General features: G+C 46.5%; 1 protein-coding gene and 4 pseudogenes across 2 annotated transcripts; 2 read left to right on the forward strand and 3 right to left on the reverse strand.

Moving 5' to 3' along the window:
* Nucleotides 1-587: 587 nt before the first annotated feature.
* On the reverse strand, nucleotides 588-1,519 carry LOC149367868 (uncharacterized). Its single transcript, XM_089575344.1, has one exon. It carries the CDS (start codon nucleotides 1,422-1,424, stop codon nucleotides 588-590), a length of 837 nt encoding a protein of 278 aa, XP_089431470.1. The 5' UTR covers nucleotides 1,425-1,519.
* An 831-nt stretch (nucleotides 1,520-2,350) lies between these two features.
* LOC149367869 (uncharacterized) lies at nucleotides 2,351-4,068 on the forward strand (annotated as a pseudogene).
* A 5,888-nt stretch (nucleotides 4,069-9,956) lies between these two features.
* On the reverse strand, nucleotides 9,957-11,720 carry LOC149367870 (uncharacterized; annotated as a pseudogene).
* A 769-nt stretch (nucleotides 11,721-12,489) lies between these two features.
* LOC149367871 (uncharacterized) lies at nucleotides 12,490-18,238 on the reverse strand (annotated as a pseudogene). The gene is made up of 4 exons (XR_016289317.1): nucleotides 17,906-18,238; nucleotides 17,545-17,839; nucleotides 14,478-15,262; nucleotides 12,490-14,410 (listed from the first exon to the last, which is right to left on the reverse strand). The product of XR_016289317.1 is annotated as an uncharacterized LOC149367871 (transcript).
* On the forward strand, nucleotides 12,491-13,814 carry LOC149367872 (uncharacterized; annotated as a pseudogene).
* Nucleotides 18,239-24,774: the final 6,536 nt, after the last annotated feature.

Raw genomic sequence — 24,774 nt, forward strand, 5'->3', positions numbered from 1 at the left:
TGTCGATGCGTTTGCTTTGGGCCAAATGTAGAACTTCTGCTTGTTTGGCAGGTTTCGTGAAGCCTCGAACGTTAAGCGTCGCGAGGACGAGGGAAAAAGCCAGTATGTGGCGGAGAGAAGGGCGGGGGGCGCGCGGCATGGTTACTGACTGGATGAATTAACGGCATCGTCAGGGGGGGAACGGGGCGGCGACTCGGACGAGGACTCGTAGGACCTGTCCGAGATGTAGGAGCAGTCGCAGCCTGTTCCACCGCAGTGTACGCATGGTTCTTCGGTGCCGGTTTCTGGTTCACTGTCCGAGTCGCTTGATGATGAGGGTGGTTTCTTCAGAAAAGCGCGTTTGGAGAGAGGCGCGCCCTCCGATGATTTCGAGGAGCTGGATGTCGTTTTCTTGGGCTTGTTCTTCTTGCGCGGGCTGCGCTTCCGTTTGGGGCGCGCGCTGTTGACCTCCATATCGCTATCGGCTTCCTCTGTAACGGCCACGTTAGAGCCCTCTGTCTTCTTTCCTTCAGCGGGTCCTACAGCTGTTGCTGAGGTCCCCTTGTCTGCATCGTTTCTTTCAACTTCTGTGCTTGCTTCAGTACTCTCTACTGGTGCGGCGGGGGGCTGCACCAGCGCGGGAGTGCCTTCTTCAGTAGCGCGTGTTGTCGCGCTTCCTGGTTCTGCGGCGCCGCTGTCGCTCGCTGACGTTTGCGAGATAGAGGCCGCCTGCGGCTGCAGAGCTCTGGGCTGCTCCCACATTGCTGCGGGTTGTCCAGGCTCTTCATCAGCCCCCCGACCACGGACGCAAACGTACGCTTTTTGCATTCCCTGGCAGTGTGGTCTTCTCCGCACTTTGGGCACGGGGCCTCACAAATCTCGTGCCCGTAAGCGCCGCAGCGGCTACACTGGGCTGTCTCGCAGTTGGCACCCATGTGCCCGTGAGCGCCGCAGCGGCGGCAGACGCGTAGCACCCCTTCATACTCAAGCTGCACCGTGGTGTCTATTATATCTAGGAAATTCGGCACTGCGGTCTTCATTTCCATCTTGATGCGCCGGATTCCCGTGGTGACGGTGGGGAATCCGGGCACTGACTCTCGCGACACGCTTATTATCTTCCCGTAGGGCTGCAGCGCGCTCACAAGCTCGATGTCGTGGTGCTCAGCCGAGTAGCCGAAAGCTCTCACGAGCTTAGCTCTCGTTCCGCGGTATTCGAAGGGGACGGCCGTGCCCTTTACTTCTAGTACTGGGTCTTGCAGGAATCGTTCTACAGCAGCTCGCGTCTTCAGAAACACTTCAAACTTGCCTCCCTTGAAGTCTTGGACTCCACCAAGCTCTGCCTTTGAAAAACGTCCGACCAGTATTTTGGCCAGGTCGACGGTCGTGGTGCCCTGTGGCACACGCCCGAAAAAGGTGAAAGGCTTGAGCCTTTTGGCCGCTGCCATCCTAGCAGTGCGCGCGCGGGGCGCTGCTCTACCGAGGAATCGAGCGCCCGCCTAACCTTCTCGCGAGCCGCGCGCGGCGGCGACGCGGCTCACTCCCCCCCCCGATTCAGGCCCGTTTCACATGCATGCGATTCTCGCCTGCGACACTGCGAATTTGGTCGGTCTGCGACTGGAGAGGGCCGTCGGTCTAGTCGCAGACGGCCTGCGACCAAGTTCCGTCCGGTTGGAATTCAGTCGCAGCGTCGCTCTGCGACTGACCAATGGGCAGCGCCGAGACGGCACGTGACGTGACGTCACGCGCCGTTTCGGCGTGGGGTCACGTGGGAGTTGTTCCCGCGGCGTAAGCAAAACTATTTATTCTAATCAAAACGTACGAAATATTGTCTTGCATCTAAAAATACGCGGGTCATAACATCATCAACACATTCCGTGCAGCGGTTCCGTCCGGTTGGAATCCGTACGCAGCGTCATGTGATCGCGCTGCGACTGACCAATGGGAAGCATTGTGACGTCATGCACGTGTGGTCACGTGTAGCAGAACGAATGCAGCGGCAAACACAAAGTGTGTTTTGGTTGCTGCGCGCGCACGTGCGCAAACATGTCTGCTCCTCGAGATGTTGAAGGCTCGCACGCGTGTTTTAATGAACTTCTCATCGATGAAGTAGAGAGGCGGCCACTTTTGTGGAACGTGAAATCGAATGACTACAGAAAAAATTCAAACAAAACTGGACTGTGGGAGGAGGTTAGAGACGCCTTGCGATCAATCGACCCCAACGGTGAGTACCACTTCTTTTGGTCCATTTTTATTTTAGTATGTTTTTTCTTCGCGCTGTTAATTGTAATGTCGAAGTTCTGATCATGAGTGATTGCGCCGCCCCTTGTTTGACAATAAACGATAGCCGGCTCGGAAGGTCGACGCAGGCAACATGTTCAATGTACGCTGTATATGTACGCAGCTGCACGTGCGGATTCTCGGCGTTTTAAACAGTGGTACTCTGCACTGTTTTGTTTAACGAGAACATAAAAACGGCAATGAACCATAGTATACTGTGCTCTGCTAAAAAAAAAATATCGAAAACGTCTTTTGCTCGCATATTTTTCAGGCCTTGTAATTGTTTACACACTGCGAAGGCCAACCACGTGCACAGAGTGGGCTCTCATTTCAGTAAAATTTCTATTCCTTAAACAAGAAAACTGACACTAAGCCTAATGATGCCCAGTCTTGTTCACGAATTGGGACTACACGCCTGTGCCCGGTTAAGTACTGTAAATTTTGCCGCTCAGCGCGAGACAAATGCCTCCGAGTTTGTGTTACGGCTCGGAGGCGGCGAAATGGAAAAATAGTCACGTGCTGTGGACTGTCGGTTCGCTATAAAGGCACTCAAGTGACCGGAATCATTCTGGACCTTTGAAATTACTGTGGCAGCTTTGCCAACACTTCTGCGCTCAAACGTCGAAATAGCCTTATCCCGGCACCAAACCCGTCCTAGTTATGTCTTGTGCTGTCACTATTTATTGTGGTATGCATTTTCACTCGCTGAAGTGAAGGCACGTTCAGGGGAGTATCACTGAATATTCATTCAAAATATGAAGGAACCTAGCACTCGCCGAAACCAAGAAACAGATATGGGAATGTTTCTTAGTCATACTTGGCTCATTTTGCTGCTTTTAATGGAGTGTAGTTCTGTCAGTTTTGTTTTACACAAACAACTTGGGAACGCACTAGACAATTTCTGGAGCATGTGGGAAAGTGTTCATACTTCAATTCAGATAATTAGTTTCATTTGTAGCTAACTTTCATACATTTTTCAGTTACAGTTGATTGTGTCCAGCAGAGATGGCGTAATTTAAAGGACACATATAGGAGGAAGCTGAGAGACCTGGAATGTGAATCAAGGAGTGGCGCTGGAGCGTTACCCAAGAGCAGGTGCTGGGTGCACCTTGAAAGGATGCGATTTTTAAAAGACCAGATGGAAGTACGCCAGTAAGTATTACTCCAGTGCAACTTTTCCACCCACATTTCATTTTACTTGTTTGCAATAGTTTCAAGCGGAAACATTTAGGCATCATTTTCACAAAAAAAATGAATGTTGCATGTACTGCTTCTCAGGGTGTATTGTTCATCCACCACAATAACTATTCAGTGTGATGCCTCAATTTAGTTTGTGCAGTTTCATTGCAGCTGCAATTTCGTGAATGCCAGGTTTGCGACATAGTGATCAGTAGAGTCACAGGTGTATTCGCAGTGCTGCTGTGAAAATCTATCACTACATTCTCTTAGTGATCAATGTTTACGTAATGTGACCATCCTGCAGAGGACACAGCAGCATGGAGGTGGTGGCTGTGCAAGAAGCTGTTGAAGACCACCCACGGCTAGGGTCTCCAGCTGCAGATTCAGCAGCCTCTTTCCAGGACATTTTTTTGAGCCCTGAAGTGCCGCAGCCCAGCACCTCACAGTCTGTGGCTGTGGATGAGGATGAAGGCACGACGAGCCAGTGTGCAGGGAATGGCCCGCCGCAGCCCAAAAGGCAGAGGAAAGCTCGGGAAGAGCTCGACGTTGTGAACGCACAACTTGCGACTGTTCGTAGTGCGTTACTGGCGCACAGGCCAGCAGATGCAGATGAGCACTTTTTGCTATCGTTGAGACCATATGTGGCAGCTGTGCCAAGCAGTATGAGACACCATATGCAAATGGAACTTCTCAACATTGTCGGGCAGTACAGTCAGGGAGTTTATCCCACTCACCTGATGATAAATCCAGAATGAATAAGTAATAAGGGTGCAATTACTCATTGAGATCCACCCAAGCACAGCCATACGGCTACAAAGGAAAGCTATGCAGCTTTCCTTTGTAGCCGTATGGCTGCGCTCGGGTGGATCTCAATGAGTAATTGCACCCTTATTACTTATTTATTATGTTATTTATTTATTTATTACCCTTATTACTTATTATTTATTACTTATTTTACTACTTGATGATAACGACAGAATAAATAAGTAATAAGGGTGTAATTACTCACTGACATCCACCCAAGCGCAGCCATACGGCTACAAAGGAAAGCTATACAGCTTTCCTTTGTAGCAGTATGGCTGCGCTCGGGTGAATGTCAATGAGTAATTACACCCTTATAACAAATCTACTCCACCTTGGGGGATTCCCCTACTCCCTGACTGTACTGCCCGACAATGTTGAGAGGTTCCATTTGCATATGGTGTCTACAAAGGAAAGCTATACAGCTTTCCTTTGTAGCAGTATGGCTGCGCTCGGGTGAATGTCAATGAGTAATTACACCCTTATAACAAATCCACTCCACCTTGGGGGATTCCCCTAAACATTTGATCGATCAGAATAAATAAGTGTGAAGAGTGTGAAAACTGTACTTTTACGCGTAACAAGAAAAAAATTTGCTAGCATTTTTCCGTACCAGCTTGGAAATAGAACTGTCCTCAAAGTCGACAAATACAAATACCTTGGCGTTACCCTTAACAATAAGCTGACATGGTCAACTCATATCTCGGATGTTTGCTCAGCAGCGCTAAAAAAATTGTGGTTCATAAAGAGAAAGCTTAAAAACGCGCCTGTAAGGACTAAAATGTTAGCCTACAATGCAATAGTGAGATCGAAGTTAGAATATGCTTCCGAACTCTGGGACCCGCATACCATGAAAGACACAAAAGAACTTGAGCGAGTACAGAGAAAAGCAGTGAGATTTATACACGGGAAATATGCCAGGAAGGATTCGCCGTCCTCAATAATGTTACAAAATAGAACACAGACACTTGAAATATGCAGAAAAATTAATCGTCTTGTACTACTACATAACACTCTTTCTGGAAAAAATAATATGACGCTACCAGCTTCTGTATGTCGACTTTGTACGAGGAGAACACAACACAGTCATCAGTATTTCCTTGCACCGATCTTCGCGAGAACAAACGCTTACAAGTACAGTTTTTTCCCTCGAACGGTAAACGATTGGAATTCACTTCCCATTAGTGTATTTCAGTCAAACGATTTCATGGCTGCATTGCAAAATCATTTTTGTGCAAGTTAGCGATGTTGACGTTCTCATTTGTGCTTCTTTTTGTGCATTATGTTCATTTCATGTTGCATTGTATACGCTTTTCTGTGCTTTCTTGTTTGTGATATGCCCCTCCTGCTTGGGCCAAAGTATTGGCCTGCAGTATTACTAAATAATAATAAATAAATAAGAGATGCGGTATGTATGGCACCACATTTATTTCACTGTGCTGCAGTTGTGAAAAGAAAAGATGGAGCAAAGAAGCCACGGCAAGTTATTACCTTGTAAGGCAATAGTATGAATGTGCTTTACTCAATGCCATGTGTTCAGGGGGAACAGCTGAAACAGGCTTTATGTTTTTTTCGCATACTATGCCTGTGCTGCAACCTATTTCAAGACAATATTATCTGCACTGGAAAAGAGAGAAAAACAGACAGTAGCTTGCTTTTTTTGGTACAAAAGACGAATGAATGAGACCTGTTGACCACACGTGGCACACTGATGACAAAGACAAAGAAAACTGAGCTACCAGGACATTACAGTCACAAATATCTTGTTTCAATTGCCTAAAAAGAGAAGAGACTGCCCACTGCATTTACGTAGCCTAGCCATGGTTTCTGATTATGCTACTGAGGAGCACAATAAGGTGTTGCTCACATTTAACTAGGCCGTGCTTTTTGCAGGGTTTGTTTATTTCCGAGGAATAGTGGGGGATATTTCGAGGCATTTATTTCTTTCTGAAAAAAAAAACTATTTTCGGTCTAATTGTGCAGTGCAACTTCACTGTCATCAGAGGTAAGCTGCCCATGGCTCTTTGCATTGGAGCCCTTGATGACAGCGCACATTATTAACGAAATGCTGTCAAAATCCTTTCGTTGCTTTGCTCCCACAGCAACAAAGGATAAGATTATCTGCCTGCACCGCCAGGATTCAGGACATCATTGTTGGCTAGGCAGTGCTCATAGAGAGCCCCTTTATGGTCTGCTGCCCAAGAGTTTGGTTTTTGGTGGTCGACAAACTGGGCTACACCGAACAAATTCGAGAAATATTGAGAACTAAAACGATCCCCGATGAGTACCGCAGCACGCTCAGGGTGGCACCAATACCAAGAAACATGGACCCGAACCTCCACAAAGACCGAAGAGAGGCAAGGGCCGACTGCTTACAGAAAACACACGCATCCCAGGATACAACAGTGTATGTCGACACTGCCACATATGCCATGACTAGGGGACAAGGCACCAACAACGCAGTGGCAACTGTAGTCAACTCGGAATTACACGAGATTACCAGCGTCTCACTGCAAGACTGCACGATAGCTGAGGCTGAAGAAGCGGCCGTCGCTCTAGCGGCAGCGGAAGGCTATCGGACTGGGCGGTCACTGACAATTCTTACTGATTCACAAGCAGCCTGCCGCAACTATCTTTGCGGCAGAGTCGGTCACAGAGCGCTCCGCATACTCCGCTCTGTAGACTGCAAGATGCAACAAGCACATGCAAAACCACACAAGCCGATCAAACATAAGATCATCTGGGTACCGGGGCACACGGGGGTGGCAGGAAACCAAGAGCAGACAGGATAGCTCGAGGATATACTAACTACCGAGCATCCAACGTCAACGACCTTGAGGAATCCCTGCCAGTACCTCAGGAATACTCGGCCATACTCAACAACTACAAAGGCAGCAGGATGTGGTACCCACCACCGCACAAATCTTTAAACAAAGAAGAGGCTGTCACATGGAGACAACTTCAAATGGGGTCATATCCAAATCTAAACACACTAAGTAAAATTCACCCCACACTTTACGCACACAATTGTCCGTGGTGCCATGAAAAACCTACACTGTATCACATCACATGGGCATGTCAAAAAGCCGACATCGTTCCAGTTATACAAAACCCAAGGGTGGAATAATGGGAGGGTCTGCTCTCCAGCGACTGCCGCGATGACCAGATCGGTTTGATACGGCGAACTCGGCTGACGGCAGCATCCAGCAGAGCCCTGGAAGCGTATTCGCCAACTGCAGCCTGTACAGCCACACGGCTTGAAACCACGGTGAATTGATCACGGTGACTGAAGATTGTCACAACGGCTTACCTAAAAGGGATAATTATTCCCTGAATAATGCTTAAAAGTCTATACCAACCTATTGTTACTAACCATGTAATATTTAGTTTAAATTCAAAACTGATATTCCAGCGCTGTGAATAATCTGTGTAAAAGTATGCAGAAAATGTTTTGAAAATCTTAAACGGCGTTCTATGCCACTAAGCATCACGATTTGCGACCTAAAAGGTAAAGGAAATAAAAAATGTATTAAAAAAACAATAAAATTACAGTACAGAGAGCGGAGTCGAACGGCCGACCTTCCATACGCAACACGTGCCTCTAATCCACTGCGCCATAGCGGCGATGTCAAGCCGTCGTTCTGAATGAATATTTATAACCTGCCTTAATGGTAGCTGCTACCTGCCGGTGGGCGGTGCTGTCATCGCTGGCTGTACTGGCTGCATTTGGCGAACACGCGCCCTGGAATAGGGGCAACCGACCGTTGCGGATGGACTCATCTGACCACATAAAAAAAAAACACTTGTGCTAGAGCCAAATAAAGTTGTCCTATCCTATCCTAAGTGGTACGGGAATACAAGGAATAGGCAAACACTGGATAGAGAATAGATACAGCTCCACAAGTGTAATCTATATGCATACAAATATTCACAAAACAAATCGTCGCTCCCTTCACACATGTCAGACAAATAATGCAAACATGCATAAGTACACATTATATACACTATATACACAAGCACATCTAACATTGCGTTATACAGCAGTCACAATGAATGAGTACTGAGCATGCAGACGTCTACAAAGCAACCAACACAGGTTCCACATCTGACCGCAGGGCTCAGACAAAAATGTAGCCATGTTATTGGCGTTGATCATAGCCATAGCTTAAAAAATGAAAGCTCAAGAAAGCACCATGGCATTACTCCTGATAAAAGGATCATATTGAGAAAGTGTGTACACCAGTGCTTCTTATTGCCCTTGTACAGACACGAGATTGCTGTGATGAACTCTACACTTTACAACACAGACTGCCACGGTGGCTCAGTGGTTATGGTGCTCGGCTGCTGACCCGAAAGCTGCAGGTTCGATCTCAGCCGTGGCGGTCGAATTTCGATGGGGGCAAAATTCTAGAGGCCCGTGTACTGTGCGATGTCAGTGCACATTAAAGAGCCCCAGGTGGTCGAAGTTATTAGGGAGCCCTTCACTACGGCGTCTCTCATAGCCAGAGTTGCTTTGGGACGTTAAACCCCCAATAAACCTTTCCGAAAACCTTGCTGCACACGTGACAAAATGTTATTTTCAGCTAGATAGAAACTATGTGTTCAAGTAACTTGTAACAGGAAGAGGTGATAGAAATTGGTCGATAGCTAAAGAGTTAGGTTATCCCCCTTTAACTGGTACGATGCCGGCCATCCACCAGTACATCACCTGAAAGTATAAAACCCAAGAGAGAGATCTTCGTTAAAAAGGTTTAGGGGGGTTTAACATCCCAAAGCGACTCAGGCTATGAGGGACGCCACAGTGAAGGGGCTCTGGAAATTTAGACCACCTGGAGTTCTCTTAACATGCGATGACACTGCACAGTAGATGGGCCTCTAGAATTTCGCCCCATCGAAATTTTATTGTTAAAAAGATCTTATTATGGCCGCAACCCGGCAGATGCACGCTGCCATGGTACAGCACCGGCAGCACTAGAAAAATAAGAGCAAAAATGTCTCGCGCTTCAGCTGCTGCCCTAGAGAAATTATGGCCAGCAGGAGGCTGCAGGCCCAGCATCGCTGAGCCTCCATCAGCTGCCAGCGTAGAGCGCCATTGTCCTTCGGTTACGTTACCGAAGTGGTCCTCGTGGTCCACGTATTGCCCATCACTGTAGTAGGCGTCCTCGGTGAGGAAGTTGTGCAATGCACATGTTGCCAACACCACAAAATCCGCATTTTCCGGCTTAAGGTTGATGACACGCCGAAAAATGCGGAAACGCGATGCCATCACGCCAAATGCACTTTCGATGCACCTCCTGAAAATAAATAGCATATATGAATAGATGTTCTGAGAACAGCATTTCAGACCATAATTTACCTTGCCCGGCTCAGGCGATAATTGAAGACCCTTTTTTCTTCTTCCTGGCACCTGCCAGAGTAGGGCCTGAGGAAATCAGGTCGAAGTTGAAAGGCTTCGTCCCCAATAAATACGTGGGGTGCGACAACTGCAGAGCCCGGAAGTTTCTTGGGGGCTGGCAGGCCAAGAACACCTTGCTCCAGGCACTTTCCGAACCTGCATGCACTCAGTGTGCCGCCGTCATTCTGGTAGTACCTTGTAGTTGTAGTACAGGCTTCCAGAATTGGGTGGCGCCTGTATTTGTACATGCTTTCCGTCCACTGCGCCCACGCAGTGGGGAAAATTCCACTTTTAATGAAAACCATTCGCGATTTCGCACCACTTTTCAGTTGTTGGCATCTGAAATAAAAATTTGCCATGCCATCAGATGCACATTTATGAGCGGGGGTGGTGTAAGAGATCAGATTGTTACATGGAGGCAGTGATGGTATATTTATAAATTCAAGTGCTAATGGAGATTTCAAGGGTATATTGAACACAGACCTCGAGTTAACACAGCAAGACTAAACATTTTTCTTGCACCAGCATTATAACGACACTGTTCATCTGCATTACACAAGTCCATTAATGCTGCTTTATTTAATGCTTTCAGTGTATCTTAATATTTGTATTTTTTAAAAAAGTGAATAGACATGCAATGCGTAAACACTCGTAGCTGCATAGGCTTCTGGCACTTCCCGTACTAGCACTGTAGAACTCAAAACAAAACTGCTGTAAGAGACTAAACAAAAGCAGAGTAGACAGGACGAGCATTACATTCCGGTTTCTCAGTTAAAAGCCTACGCTCATCTGGCACTCTTTAGTTTGTTTTTATTCACACCATGCCCACTGACCCCTCATCACACATTCCTGGGAGCTTTTGTACAACTGGAACCACTGAATTATGTCTGCAGTCATTACGTGCCAATTTCCTCACGAAATGAAGGAAGAAAGCATGGGTCATGTGGCCATCATCCCCCCAAAAAATGCATGCATGATCACTAAAGCATGTAAAGTCTTCAGGTATACATGCCATAAAGCATACCTTTAAGCAGAGAGGTTGCAACACCTTCCACAGGAGCCGACATGTGAAGTGAATGATCCCGGCTACTGTGGAGATGCCTACCCTGAAGGACAAGGCCACCTCCTGCATATGCATCCCCGATGCCAAGTACCTAAAAGACAAAAGTGGAAGAGAAGGTGAAGAAAGTTAATGCAAGATTTATGGCACTGAGCAGTCCCTCCAAATTTAGAAAAACTTTCCACATTCTTTTTCTCAAAACTGTGTCGCTCCAATTAAATAGTTAGGCTACCGAAGCGATTGTCAAAAACACAGTTTTTGCCCCGATATTGCAGCTCAGTTTTACGAATGTCTCTTACGAAGGTAAGAGACATGACCGCTTGCCCGTTCTGGTATGTGCGGTGACTTTTCAGACTTCCAAGTCCACAACCACTGATTGCAGAAATGACAGAATTATTGGGATGAGAACAACAATCTGACATCATAAATCGGCCGCAGACGTATAGACACCCCACGAACTTGCACGCAGTAAAGCCACTAACCTGAGGGTGATCGCGAGCCTCATTCGTGAAGGAAGTGGCTCACGTGTCACGTAATCTTTTGTGAGTGCATCCTCCAACAGCGCATAAAGTTCCTCGAAACGCTCCGGCGTCATCCGGTAGAACTTCCGAAAGTAATCTCGGTCTCCCGAGATCAGGAGTGGCATCTGCACACCACGATTATGGCTAGACTCAGCAAGCAGCAAATATGCGGAAAAACACACAAGGCGACATTAAAAGTTCTCAACTCACGGCTGTGTAAAATTCAGACTCCGCCTTCCTGTTTTCCCAGACTGGCCGCACCCACCAACGCCTCGGTGTCGGCAGGCCCTCCAACAACTTCTTCTCGAGGAGGCAGTACTCCTCGAGCAACAGGAGCCGGCGATTTTCGGCATCGAAGGAAGCGGAAAGCGCCGGCGTGTCGACGTCTTCCGCTTCACAGACGCTGTCTGGGTCCATGGCAATCAGCAACTTTTTTCTCGAGGAGGTAGTACTCCTCGAGTATCAAAAGGCGCACGCCTTCGGGGTCGTATATTCCGACTGTCGCCATTGCCAAATTGAGCAGAGAGCCCGAGCAGCGCGAGCCCAAGCGTTATATCGACGCCTTGGTGGCCCGCGCTATTTTCACGTCTCAATGGTTTCATTCAGCGCACCACCGTACTTCTCGAATAATTCAAAACTGTTTACTTTACTAAAAAGATAAGAAATGTTACCTGGTATCTAAAAGTACGCATGAATAAAATAACATAAACACATTCCATGTTTCATTACAGTCGTGTTTATTCATGGGTTGCATGAGCAGACATCTAGCAACCCTGCTTGTCACGCCGACCGAATTCGTTGAGTACGCGTTGCATGTGAAGCCACTGCCCGAAAATCGCACTGCGGCGTCACCGACTAGGACGACTATTTTCGTTCTAGTCGCAGCATGTGAAACGGGCCTCACGCGTGCCGCGCGAGGCGGCGACGCGGCTCACTCCCGCTTCGCGTTCCTCGGTCCACGTGGGACCCGTCGCGCGACGACAAAGCACAACGCGGTAAACAACACCGCGCCTGACTCTAACAATCAAACAGGGAAAGGGCCTGTGTCTGCGACAAATGGAACTGATGCATCTACCCAAGTTGTGCATGCAGAAATGAGTCACAAGGTTGGACTATGCTGCGGTTTTCCCTTATCAGTTGTGCTTAATTGTAGCTAACAATTTATTAGGGCTAACAGAGGGATGAGTTCTGGATTCAGTGCGATTACATTTGTTGTTAATTTAATGAGCATAGTTGCAGGGAGATGTAAATACCAGTTTTCATTGGTTAGTCCTGTGAATTTCACCGTGTTCTCTGTTTATTCTGCAGAAGGTTGCAAGTACGGATGGCAACTGGAAGAAAAACTGTGGGTTTCAAGGCTTTCAGTCTCTAAAGCGAAAAGAAAAAGCGCTGCAAGATTTGTGTGGAGTGACGCTACAAGTCTTCTGCCTTCTCTTGAACCTGCTGCCTCCTCCGAAGTACAGGCGCAATACTATGTCAAAGGAAGATAGGCTGTGCTTGTTTCTCGCCAAGCTACGTCTTGGGATAACATGTAATGCACTAGTGGTAATTTTCAGTGTTGCACCCTCAACAGCATCCACTGTTTTTAGGAAAACACTTGGTATTTTAAGCATCGCTCTGAAGGATTGGGTCTTCATGCCTTCCCGGAGAGCGATCAAACTTTCTTTGCCTGCCCCATTTAAGGAAAACTACCCGAACTGCACCTTAATAATAGATTGTACCGAGATCCGCACTGAAGCACCCTCAAACCCTGTCAACATATTTTGTATTCACATTACAAGGGAGGATACACGCTGAAATTCTTAATTGGCATAATTCCTAATGGTATGATAAGCTTCGTATCCAAAGTTTATGGAGGGCGACACACTGACTCATTCATTACCCAAGACTCTGGCTTTCTGGAGCTTGTTAGACCAGGCGATTTAATTTGAAGTGATAAAGGATTTCCAAGCATCCGCACAACGGTAGAAGGGAAAGGTGCGGTGCTACTTATGTCTCCTTTTAATTCAACGGGTGGTCAAATGTCTGATGATGACGTAGACATAGGAACAGAGTACCGCTTAGCCTGATTGATCCCACACATGAAGAAAGTATTTTCAGTGTGTGCTGCCCTAGTAAATTTGCAACCTCCAATAATTAATCAGTAGGCTGCTTTGCTTGATGTAGCCCATACATTACTTTCTATGAATTGCATTCATAACAGTTCATGTTAGCATTCAAATGACTTCATAACTCTTTAATTGTATGCATCCTAGCCAATAAATGGGTATGCTAATCACAGCACTGAGGACTTCTGTTTGACTTTCATTTGTTGTAAAAGGTTCTGTGTTGGTCACCATGTGTTTTGCACAGCAGATCTGTGCTTTTCACTTTTTATTCTCCCATAGATGGCAGCAAAAGAGTGAAAGCAGTGGACGCAAGCCGTATACGGCACTGAAATGATATCACAGAAATATGGTTTATTGAACATTGCTTCATGTCACCTCATCGTAGGTGTAATGTTAAGAGATAGGAAGCGTGCAGAGTGGGTAACAGGACAAACTTCAGTTAATGACATTCTAGTTGAAATCAAGAACAGGCATGGGCAGGACATGTAATGTGAAGAAAGGGTAACTGGTGGTCACTGATGGTAACAACATGAATTCCAAGGGAAGTAAACCGTAGTGGGGGGTGGCAGATAATTAGATGACATTAAGAAGTTTGCAGGCAAAGGGTGGATGCAGCTGGCAAAGGACAGGGTTAATTGGAGAGACATGGGAGAGGCCTTTGCCCTGCAGTGGGTGTAGTAAGGCTGATGATGATGATAACTTCATACTACAGAACTCTGATTTATTGAACATGAGCTACACCCGACTAAACTTAAATGAGACATCTTAAACTTAGACATCTGGCTAGCCTGAACAGTGCGACACATCTGGGCTGTCAGCCAGTAGGGAGGCTGACCAAGCGTACTCTTGTACTTGGCACAAATTTACTCAGTTGTGGGCTCTCTCCTGGTAGCGATTAAAGGGCCTTTGAGATTGCAAAGCCCTGAACAAACAAAAATCATTTTGCTTATCGTCTTCTTGGACTTGATGGGCAGGGCCTGCTTAAATATTCGGTAGGTTTTAATCCTGTTTATGGCGCGTTCCACATGAATGTGCACGGAAGCTATCCGTCTTGTCCTGGTGACTTCCTCTTCACTGAGCTGAGATTTCCCTGCAAAATGACATATCCATGAGGCAATCCAGCCATCCATTATCGCATGTTTATGCAATACCCTTACCTTTTGTGAAGGCAGGCACGTTTAGCTTCACTCCTTGGATTATCATGCCTGTTGTCAGGGTGAAGCCTCTGTCAGCCATGACTTCATCTCCTGGGCCGAGATGGTCCTCCAGCTTGCAGTCTTTCGTGATATATTTGTCCGATGCACGTCCTCCATAAGCTGGTGACACATTATGTAGCCATCTGGTGCTATGGCAATAAGAAACTTCACAGTGTTGTGCGCCTTGTAGCTGCTATAGGTTTGAGCCCTTGGCATCAGTTTCTTTGGTCGCTGCAGGTTTATCTCAGAGCAGTCGACAATACATGTGGTGGTGTCGTATCCATTATCAATGAATGACTTGGGCATACTGTTTCGGATGATTGATCGTGGTAGCCAAGTTACGACTTTTTTCATAATGGTGCACAGCACCGACAGCACATGACTGAAAATGTTGCAGACACTCCCTACAGATATTTGAAATATTCTAGCCAAGTGCCCATAGAGAAGGCCAAGGTGCAGTCGCATGAGACTGAGGAGCAGCTGATCTTCATAGGAGAGCACAGTGAAGACCTTCCTCGACTCTACTTTCACTGCTGTGACTAAGTTTCGAAAGTCTGTTTTAGCCAGCCCCGTATAAAAGACACAGTCGTCTTCTCCTAATGTTGCTGCAGATAGCTGCTGCTTCTATGACCATGTGCCAAGTCCAGGCCGGCAATAACTGTGCTCATTGTGCATGTCCTCCCACTGAGTTGAAGCAGTTTTCACTTCAGCAGATTTTTCCTCCATAGAAAGAAAGTTGCAAGTTACTAGCGCACCAAATAACAAAACAATGCACCAATACAGTGGTTAGAGTCTCGTGATTATCCAAAACTACACCTGCACATTTGCCAGAAATAGTCCTGAAATACTTTTCATCTCCATATCACAAGGCCAGCTTGGCATAAGTTCAAGCACAAAAGTCATCAACATGCCACATCTGCAGGAGCCCTTTTACTCCTTCCTGACTGGTAATAAACTCGTTGGCCATGAACAAATTTCTTCTCATTGCAAAGAAAAAACAGCAGTAAGTTGCCAGGTCTGTATGTCGGTGTGGATGGTAAACCTATGCAGAGCTGCATTCCCTGACTGCAGCTTGTGAGCTGCATATGTTTTTGAAGTGGTGGCACACGTGTCAACTTTTGAGTGTTTTCTGAGCCCTAAGTAACAACCTTAGAGGCTGAATCATAAGAGTACACATTTTAAATGCATTCCAATAATAAAATGGCTTCTTTATTTCAAGAAACTACCGCCTTAAATTTTTCATCTGCGCAGCAGCTATTTGTGGCTGCTTGGACTTCTATCAGCATGAACTTTTGTTTGCTTTCGAGGTGGACCCAACCCAGAGCAACCATAAAAACTCAACAATAAAACACTTCTTAAGTTTCCCTAGATGTGCCAAAGGTTCTCTTCACAAAATTGGTGGCAAAATTGTTTCTGCTGAGGTGTAAACTATTCTTGCACACATTGGGGACTGGCACCTAACGTCATCAGAACATGATTGTGGAAAATGTACTCACTGAAAAGCCTACGATATGATCTCCAGCAATACTTTTAATCATGCGAGTTTCAAAAATCATTGCCTCCATATCACGCCACATTTACAGCACTAAAAGGTAATCTCCAAGAACAAAGGTCATCCTAATTTTATTTATTAAAACCAGTTAAATTCCTTAGCCCAAATATCACTTGGCCACCACCCTTTCATAGGTTTACATTTTGGATTATTTTCTTCTCTTGTATATGAATTTTAAATATGAAATGAAGCTCTTAATTTCTCAATTTTGTGAGTGCACTACACCTGTCATGTTCAGTTGCCAGTGCCTTACATGAGACTTCACTGTTGTGTGTTGTGTTAGTGCGGATACGCTTCGACATGTCAGCGCTCTAGCACCAGCACAACGTACTGGTGCTGGCAACCTGTATTTTGTCAATGATACATATTTTTGCATGTTACTATTTGATAGGCCAGCTTTTGCCAAAAACTTCAAAGTGCGAGGGCTAGCTAAGGCCTTCAGGCTCCTGAAGTTGCTGGTCATCATGTGGTGCTCTACAATCTGCAGCGGGGCACCTTTTGCTGAAGTGACCAGCTGCTTAAGCTGACCAATGTTGGACTCAAATGCAAAACAAGAATATGCCCAAAGTGGTCCTTGGTGCACAGTACTCTGAGGGATGTGCAACAGCTGATGCACATTGAAAGTCATCTGTTTTTCTCCATATAGAAACTGCATATTGTTGCAAGGTTCGGGCTGTGGACTCGGTGAAGGCTGGGAATTGGGTCTTTATTAAGAATGTGACCCAAAAGAAAAGAGGGCCCCAGGCCCTTGGAAGGTACAGACTGGCTCCCCGAGCAGCTGTTCGCTTCCGCTGCTGGAGGAAGACTTTCCTCGTTGACTCCCGTGCGTTCACTGCTGCTCCCTCGAACGCCGTGCCCACCAGACCAAGCAGCGCGTTCTCGGGAGGAGGTGTCCCTAGGCGCTGACGGTCGCGTTCTCAAACGCTGTGTTCGCGTCCCTCGGCTTTTAAGTTTGCGTTTTCGAACGCCGAACATGAGACCCGCGACGAAGCCGGCGCTCTGCAACGCCGAGTATGGGTTGGAACGCGACACAGCACCAACAGTTTCCGGATCTCTGGCCCACAGGCCAGCAGTGTCTTGCAATGTAACAATATCAACTGCAAACTTTACAAGGCAGTTCGTGCTTTCAGCTATGTCATCCAAGGTCACTGTGTCCTGCAGAAGAAGGGCAATACCCTTAACAAGTAATGCAAAATGTTTAAGGTATTGCTGTGGAAAGATGCCTTCAAACATGGCAATGCAAAATACAAGTCACTGTTGCCACTCTCAGGATTTCCAACTTCCTCAGCAAAACTGAGCACGGAAGACATGGAACACAACGATGTGGCTTTATAGTGCACAAACGCCTATCTATCGCTGCCACTGTTTCTGGTGCTTCCTGTCTGCTTCGCTTGTTTTCTCTAGTACTGCCAATTCCTATTTTTTCTCTGCTTTCAACTTCGACTGTCAAAAATTTCAGAAGTTTCTCCAGCTCACCGTCTGTACGGCCCGTGGCAGATGTAGCCTCACCGTTCTGAGTGTCGCTAGGCGAATGTGACAAGTCCGGTGTATTGGCCAGCCGTTTATAATAGTCAACGACGATGCTGGCAGGTAGGGCATTCAGGAGAATGTCTGTCATCATGGTAGAGTAGGTGGTTGAGCTCACCTTAAGTCCATTGAGTCCGCGCACATGGCATTGAACGTGATCCAGAAGCTTCCACAGGTCTCGCACGTCGTCCGATGATGTCACGGACGGTGGGGATCTCAGCTGGGCGAGGTGCTCCTGGATAATCTGTCGGGTGTTGCCAAAGCGCTTGGACAGAATGGTCACTGCATCGTCGTAGCATTATCCTGTCGCCTGTAATCCGGCTATCGATGATGCCGCCGCTCCGCTCAGAAGGCTCCTCAAATAGTGAAACTTTTCGCCCTTGGTGAGGTTTCCATTCTCGTCAACGGCTTCTCTGAACTGCTCCCAAAAGCCACGCCACTGTCGAAGCTCACCGTTCAATGTCTGCAGCTGAAGGGTGGGCAGCTTGACTGCACTGCGGTGAGTGGCTTCGCCGCCGCCATGCTGGCTTCCCCGCTGTGGCTCTGCCGTCGCTGTAGTCAATAGGCGCGGAGCTCTCAGCAGTTCGGCTTCTTTGGCTTTGAGCTGTCCAAGCATGCCCCTGGCTGCATCCTCATACCGCATGACAGTCTCAAACTCGGGAGCGAAGTCTTCATCCGCAACGGCTGCCTCCAATTCGGCCTGGTTCTAGCTTTCCGAGGTTCTCCGAGTCCTGGAGATCGCAGTTCCCGGGTTTCGGCACCATGTGTTGCGAAATGTGATGTTTAGTTTAGTTATATGGGGTTTTATGGCGCATAAGCAACTATGGCTATCATGCGCCAAACACAAGGTTAGATGATGTTATGTTAAGTGTATAGAAGTTACATTATATTAAATTTAAAACATTGGCTTTCTTTAGAAACTTACAAACAAGTGAAAACTCGACGAGTGTTTGCTCGCCTAAAAGCAATGCGGGATGAAATGGAATGTGTTCATTGTAAAATACCGTAAAAATTTTTTTCGAAGTTCTTCGAGGTGCGAACAAGAGATTAAAATGTGATTCACTGTGAGCTCCTCACCACACATTTCACACACAGGTTTGTCTTTTTTTGTTAATAAGAAGTTATGGGTGATGTGTGTGTGGCCTATGCGTAAACGACATAAAATTACTTCGATAAAACGTTCTTTATGGCGGCATGATTTCCATTCTTTTAAAATGGGCTTTATGGTATGCAGCTTGTTGTGTCGTTCATTTTCCCAAGAAGCTTGCCACTTGGCTCTTAGTCTGCTATGCAATAACTTCATGTAATCCCTAGGAGGCAAATTCACATGTTTTATTTCCATGGTTCTGGTTTGTGCAGCACACATGTCGGCTCTTTCATTGTCCCTAATGCCAATGTGACTGGGAACCCAGCAGAATTTTATAACATGTTTTTGTGCTGTGACCTTTACTATATTGTGTACGATGCTTCCAATCATTGGTTCTGTGGCATTTTTGGAGTTTAATGCTGTAAGGACGCTCAGTGAATCTGTATAAATGATGCTCTTTTTGATGTTTTCATTTGTTATTTTCTGTACTGCAACATTAATAGCATAGCACTCCGCGGTGAAAACTGTAGCACATGAGGGAAGTCGTACTGCATTTTCATTTTTTCCTTGTATTACTGCGCTTCCCACATGAGCATGAGTTTTTGACCCGTCAGTATAAAATGCAGTGTAATTTCTGTATTTTTCTTGTCGTGCTAGGTATTCTTGTATTATATGGTCGTGTGGTGTACAGGTTTTCCTGAGGCGTGTTAGTGTGACGTCACACACTGTGGGGAGAGTGTACCACGGTGGTAGCGCTTCGTGTCTTGGGGCAATATTTTTAATTTCGTTTAGTATGTTCAGAGCTTGGCATTTTTCTTCGAAGCGCAAGAGCAACGGCTTAATCGCGTTAGGCTTGTTGTTGAAGAGTATTCGGGATGGGCATTTCGTCAGAATTGGGTAACAGAGATGTCTGGGCTGAGACAGGATTTCGAGGATGTATGTAAAAGTTAGTGCAGTTCTTCGATCTTCTAAGGAAGGTTCATTCGTTTCCACATACAGACTTGCTATTGGTGAAGTTCTGTAAGCACCGGAAGACAGCCTTAAACCAAGATTGTGGATAGGATCCAGTCGTTTTATGTAGGATGGTCTTGCTGAGCCATATACTATGGACCCATAGTCTAACTTAGAGCGAACCAGAGAACGATATATATGTAACAGGCATGCCCTATCAGACCCCCAGCGTTTTCTTGACAGTAGTTTCAGTATATTGAGGGCCTGGGAACGTTTTTTCTTTAAGCTATTTATATGTGGTAAGAAAGTGAGCTTTTTATCGAAAGTTACTCCTAGAAATTTATGCTCTTGTTTGACAGGTAATGGGGTCTGGTTTCGATATAGTGTGGGGTCGGCCTGTAGGCCTCGTCTCAAAGAGAACAGAACCGCTACTGTTTTCTGAGGAGAAAATCTAAATCCGTTTCTATCTGCCCAGGTAGCCAGTTTATTTATTATTTGTATCTGTCGCTCACAAGTAGGTATGCTGGAAGACGTGCATGCTATTTGGAGGTCATCTACGTAAACTGAATACATTATGGATTTTGGGATTACTTTTCCTATGGAGTTCATTTTGATGATGAATAAGGTCGTGCTGAGGATGCACCCCTGGGGTACGCCAGTTTCTTGTATAAAAGTGTTGGAGAAGGTTGCGCCTAGGTGGACTCAGAACGTGCGGTTGGTTAGGAAGTCGTTCAAACAGCTCAGCATCCTGCCGCGGATACCTAGGTCCGCTAGGTCACGGAGGATACCGAACCTCCACGTGGTATCGTAAGCCTTCTCCAGATCGAAGAAGACCCCGATACAGTGTTGCTTGTGGATGAACGCTTCCCGGACTGTGTTCTCAAAGCGAACAAGGTGATCGGTTGTGGAACATGTCTTTTTAAAACCGCACTGGTGTATATCTAAAAGTTGCCGGGACTGAAGTATGAAGGTTAGTCTGATGTTTAGAATGCTTTCGAATGATTTTGCTATACAGCTAGTGAGTGCTATTGGCCTGTAACTGGTGGGACTAGTTGGTGGTTTGCCAGGTTTTAGAAAGGGTACTATATGATTGCTTCTCTCCATGCTTGGGGGATTTCTCCACTCATCCATATTTTATTGAAAAATTTTAGGAGAGCCTCTATGGCAGTCTCAGAGAGGTGAGCAAGCATGGCATAATGTATATTGTCTGGGCCTGGTGCTGTCTTTTTACCGGATGTTAGTACTGCGTTTAGTTCATCCATTGTAATAAGCTGATTGTAGTCTTCATGTATGCATGTTCTGAAGGGAAGTTTTTGTTTTTCTACTATTGTTTTGTGTTTTTGAAAGGAGTGTGTGTAGTTGGACGAGCTTTAAACTAGAAAAATGCTCACCCAATATGTTGGCCTGTTCTTCTAATGTTGTTTGAGTACCGGGTGTTGTTAGCATTGGAAATGTGAAAGGAGTAAAATTTCCAGTGAATTTCCGCACCTGCTCCCACATTTTTTTGGATGTTATTGAGCTGTTTATCGAGGATATGTACTGTTGCCATGATGCCCTTTCTGCGTTGCGTCTGATGTATCGTGCTTTTGCTCTTGCTTTTTTAAAGTTTATGAGATTCTCATGTGTTGGATATCTCCGAAAAATGCCCCAGGCTTTGTTTTGTTTCTTTTTTGCATCTTTACATTCTTTTGTGTGCCAGTATTTGTGATTTTGTTTTACTATTCCAGAGGATTGAGGAATAGCTAAATGTGCGGCAGCTAAGATACAATTTGTGAACTTTTCATTGATCTCATTGATGTCAGTATTTTCTAAAACTATGTTCTCTAATGTGGCTTGTGCACTAAAAAGTTGCCAGTCAGCTAAATGTAGCTTCCAACACCGTGGTTTTGTGGGAATAACTGTTAGCGAGGATGAAAGACTTATTACGACAGGGAGATGATCACTTCCATATGGATTGTCTAAAACACTCCAGTTAAAATCGTTAAAAACAGACGGTGAACTAAAAGACAAATCTAAAACACTCATTTTCCCCGAGGTTGGGGAGCAGTATGTAGGTTTATTAGAATTGAGTAAACAGACGTCATTGCATAAAATAAAATCCTCTACGAGATGGCCTCTAGCGTCAGTTTTCTCGCTTCCCCAAAAACATGAATGTGCATTAAAATCTCCAACTATCAGGTATGGCTCTGGTAGCTGCTCTAAAAGATCCTCTAAGTCATGTAGTGTTAAATTAAAGTGCGGATCAATATATAGTGAGCACACAGTGATGGTTTTATGGGCAACCAGAGTAGCTGCGGCAGCTTCGAGTCTTGTTTTTAGTTGAAGCTCTCGTGCCGGGACACCGTTTTTTACTATGATGGCTACGCCTCCCGACAGCCGGCTCGCGTGTACCCGATCGCGGCGGAAAACAGTGTAATTCTTAAGAAAGTTATTTTTTTGGGGACCTAAATTTGTTTCTTGTAGACATAAGGCGACAGGAGCGTGTGCTCCTAGTATGTCTTTTATGTCACTGTAATTGTTTAAAAGTCATCTACAGTTCCATTGTATTATGAAAGCCATCTTAATTTTGTGTTTCTATAGGATGGAAAGGTAGATCAAGTTGTTGATGGCCCCGTGACTCGGGGCCTGTCTTTTTTTGATCGATCCAGAGAGCTCCGCCGACCGTCCGACGTGGACGGTGCGGGGCTGCCCGGGGCCGTGTCCATCGCCTCTGCGGAGGCGCTGGACGACCGTGCAGAAGGCACGTTCGCGTTCGAGTTTGACCTCGACCTGTGAGAAGAGGTCTTGAGGCCCGCCGACCCGGGGGTCTGCGCAGCCTGACTTGCAGTTGGCAGAGCAGCTAACGCTGCTCTGCCTTGGGGCGCGGATGGCACCGCCACAGGCTCACTGCGAGTGACCTGGACGGGTGCCGAAGCCTGGTGTGGTGCGCCGCGCCCACGCACCACATCGGCGAAGTTTGTTTTTGCACTGAAGGAGAATGTGTTTGTTTGAGCATATCGCCTTCTTGCTTCCTTGAAAGAAATGTTCTGTGTAGTCTTAAGAGTAATGATTTCTTTTTCTTTTTTCCAAGAAGGACAAGCTCTGGAATAGGCAGCATGGTCTCCATCACAGTTTGCACACCGCGGTGTAGCAACACATTCTTCAGTTTGGTGTTCCTTTGACGAGCATTTTGCGCAAGTTTTGCGGCCGCGACAACTCTGTGAGCCATGGCCGAATCTCTGACAGTTAAAACATCTTTGTGGGTTGGGTATATATGGTCTTACATTTATTTTCAGGTAACCAGCTTCAATGCTTTCAGGCAGTGTGCTGGTATTGAAAGTGAGGATCAGGTGCTTCGTGTCTATTTCCTTGTTATCCTTCCGGATCTTTATGCGCTGAACATTTATGACATCTTGGTCAGTAAGGCCTTCAAGCATTTCTTTCTCAGAGAGGTGGATAAAGTCGATTTCAGATATGACGCCTCGGACAGTGTTCAAAGATCGATGTGAAGTGACAGAGACTGGGATTTCCCCAATGGATGCAAGGTTTGAGAGTTTTGAGCATTGGATGCCCTCACGCAGTTCGAGGAGTAGGTCGCCACTGGCCATTTATGATACCTTGTAGCCAGGCCCCAAGGTATCTGTTAAGCATTTGGTAACAAGGAATGGGGATATGATTCGGGCTTGCTTTTCGTCACTGTTGCTGTGGATTACATGAAATTTTGTGAATGTAGGTTTCTTTTTCGAAAAAAGTCTGCTGCCTCGTTCCGCACTCTTTTAAGAGAGCGATCAGGTTTGGAAAGGGGGGGAGCCATAAAAAATTGATGTTTTTCGGTCATGGTGCCAGCCACCCACCATGGAGTCCAACAAGGGGATGCGACAGGAACTTGAAAGAAAGTCCTGCCCACGCCAGCTGTACACCTTAACTATAACCTAATATGACTCAACTCAGGGTAGTTGGTCACACACGGTTAACCCTCGCCGCCAGGAAAAAGAGGAAAAAACGAAGAAGAGAGGAGGATACAGGAAAGTTGTAAGAAAGGAAATAGGAAAGTGAAATATAGAGGGGAGGACAGGAAAAGGCGACTGCCGATTTCCCCCGGTCGGGTCAGGCCGGAGGTGCCGTCTACAGGAAGCTGGGGCCAAAGTGGTGTGTTGCCTCCGCCGAGGGGCCTTAAGGGTCCAAACGCTCGGCATCGGCTCAACCACCAGGATCCCCTTTTCCCCGGACACGGCGATGCCACGCACGGCTAAGCGCGGATGCTCGGGTCCGTGGTGACGCATTGTTCACCATCATCCCCCTGCGGGGATGTTCCTGCGGATGCTCGGGTTAACCCCGTGGTGTCGCCACTCACCAACGTCTGCATGCTGCAGACGCCTCCCTGCGGGGATTGCGAAATGTGAGAGGACTCGAATGCTGCGACGGTGAATATTGATGACAGTGAAGACACGGAGACGAATTCGTTAGCAAACAAACAAGGAAAACTGTAATTAACTTTACGATACAAAGGAGTGGTCGGACGGAACACACAACACAAACGTCTTTCTTCCCTGCCGTCGCAGAGGCCACTGTCTTGCCGAGGGGGCCCGGCCGTTTCTTTCCTGGCCAGGCCGTTTCGCACGCAAACTCGCCTCCCAGGCGCCACCGATGAAACCCGATCCCGGGCCAGCCATCAGCGCTCAAAACAGGGAGCGTCCCCGCACTGTCCCGGTCCCCTTTGGACCCCCGTCGCGCACACTGGCGTAGGGAAAAACACACACACACACACACAAGCGTAAAAGAGGGCACACAGGTGACGAGAAACGCAGGCACTTGTAAATGACGCCGTTCTTGGAAGACGCACACTCCCCGTTCCCCAAGAAGAAAGAAAACTTAACCTGAAAACTGAAAAACTTAAACTGAAATGGGCAGCTTTATAAATATGTACACACACCCTCTGCCTAAAACAAGTCTGTGCATACTCTGTTTCAATTTTACTAATCACAAGGCTCGTAAACTTCGGTTGGGACATGATTGGTTGAGGTTACTCAAATTAAATGCTTTACGAGTGTTATGCCAACTAGCTCAGCTCAACTGTGGCTCGTATCAATAACATCCTTAAAAATGAAATGTTTGTCAGAAATCTGATCTCAGTGCAAGCACTGAGACAGGGCGACTGCAGA

The sequence above is a fragment of the Amblyomma mixtum genome, chromosome 1 (genome assembly GCF_055824585.1).
Source record: "Amblyomma mixtum isolate Tamu chromosome 1, ASM5582458v1, whole genome shotgun sequence".
In the NCBI taxonomy this organism is placed as follows: domain Eukaryota; kingdom Metazoa; phylum Arthropoda; class Arachnida; order Ixodida; family Ixodidae; genus Amblyomma; species Amblyomma mixtum.

What these genes read in the sequence shown, in the direction of transcription:
- LOC149367868 (XM_089575344.1), bottom strand. Translation starts at nt 1,424, where the DNA reads ATGGCAGCGGCCAAAAGGCTCAAGCCTTTCACCTTTTTCGGGCGTGTG.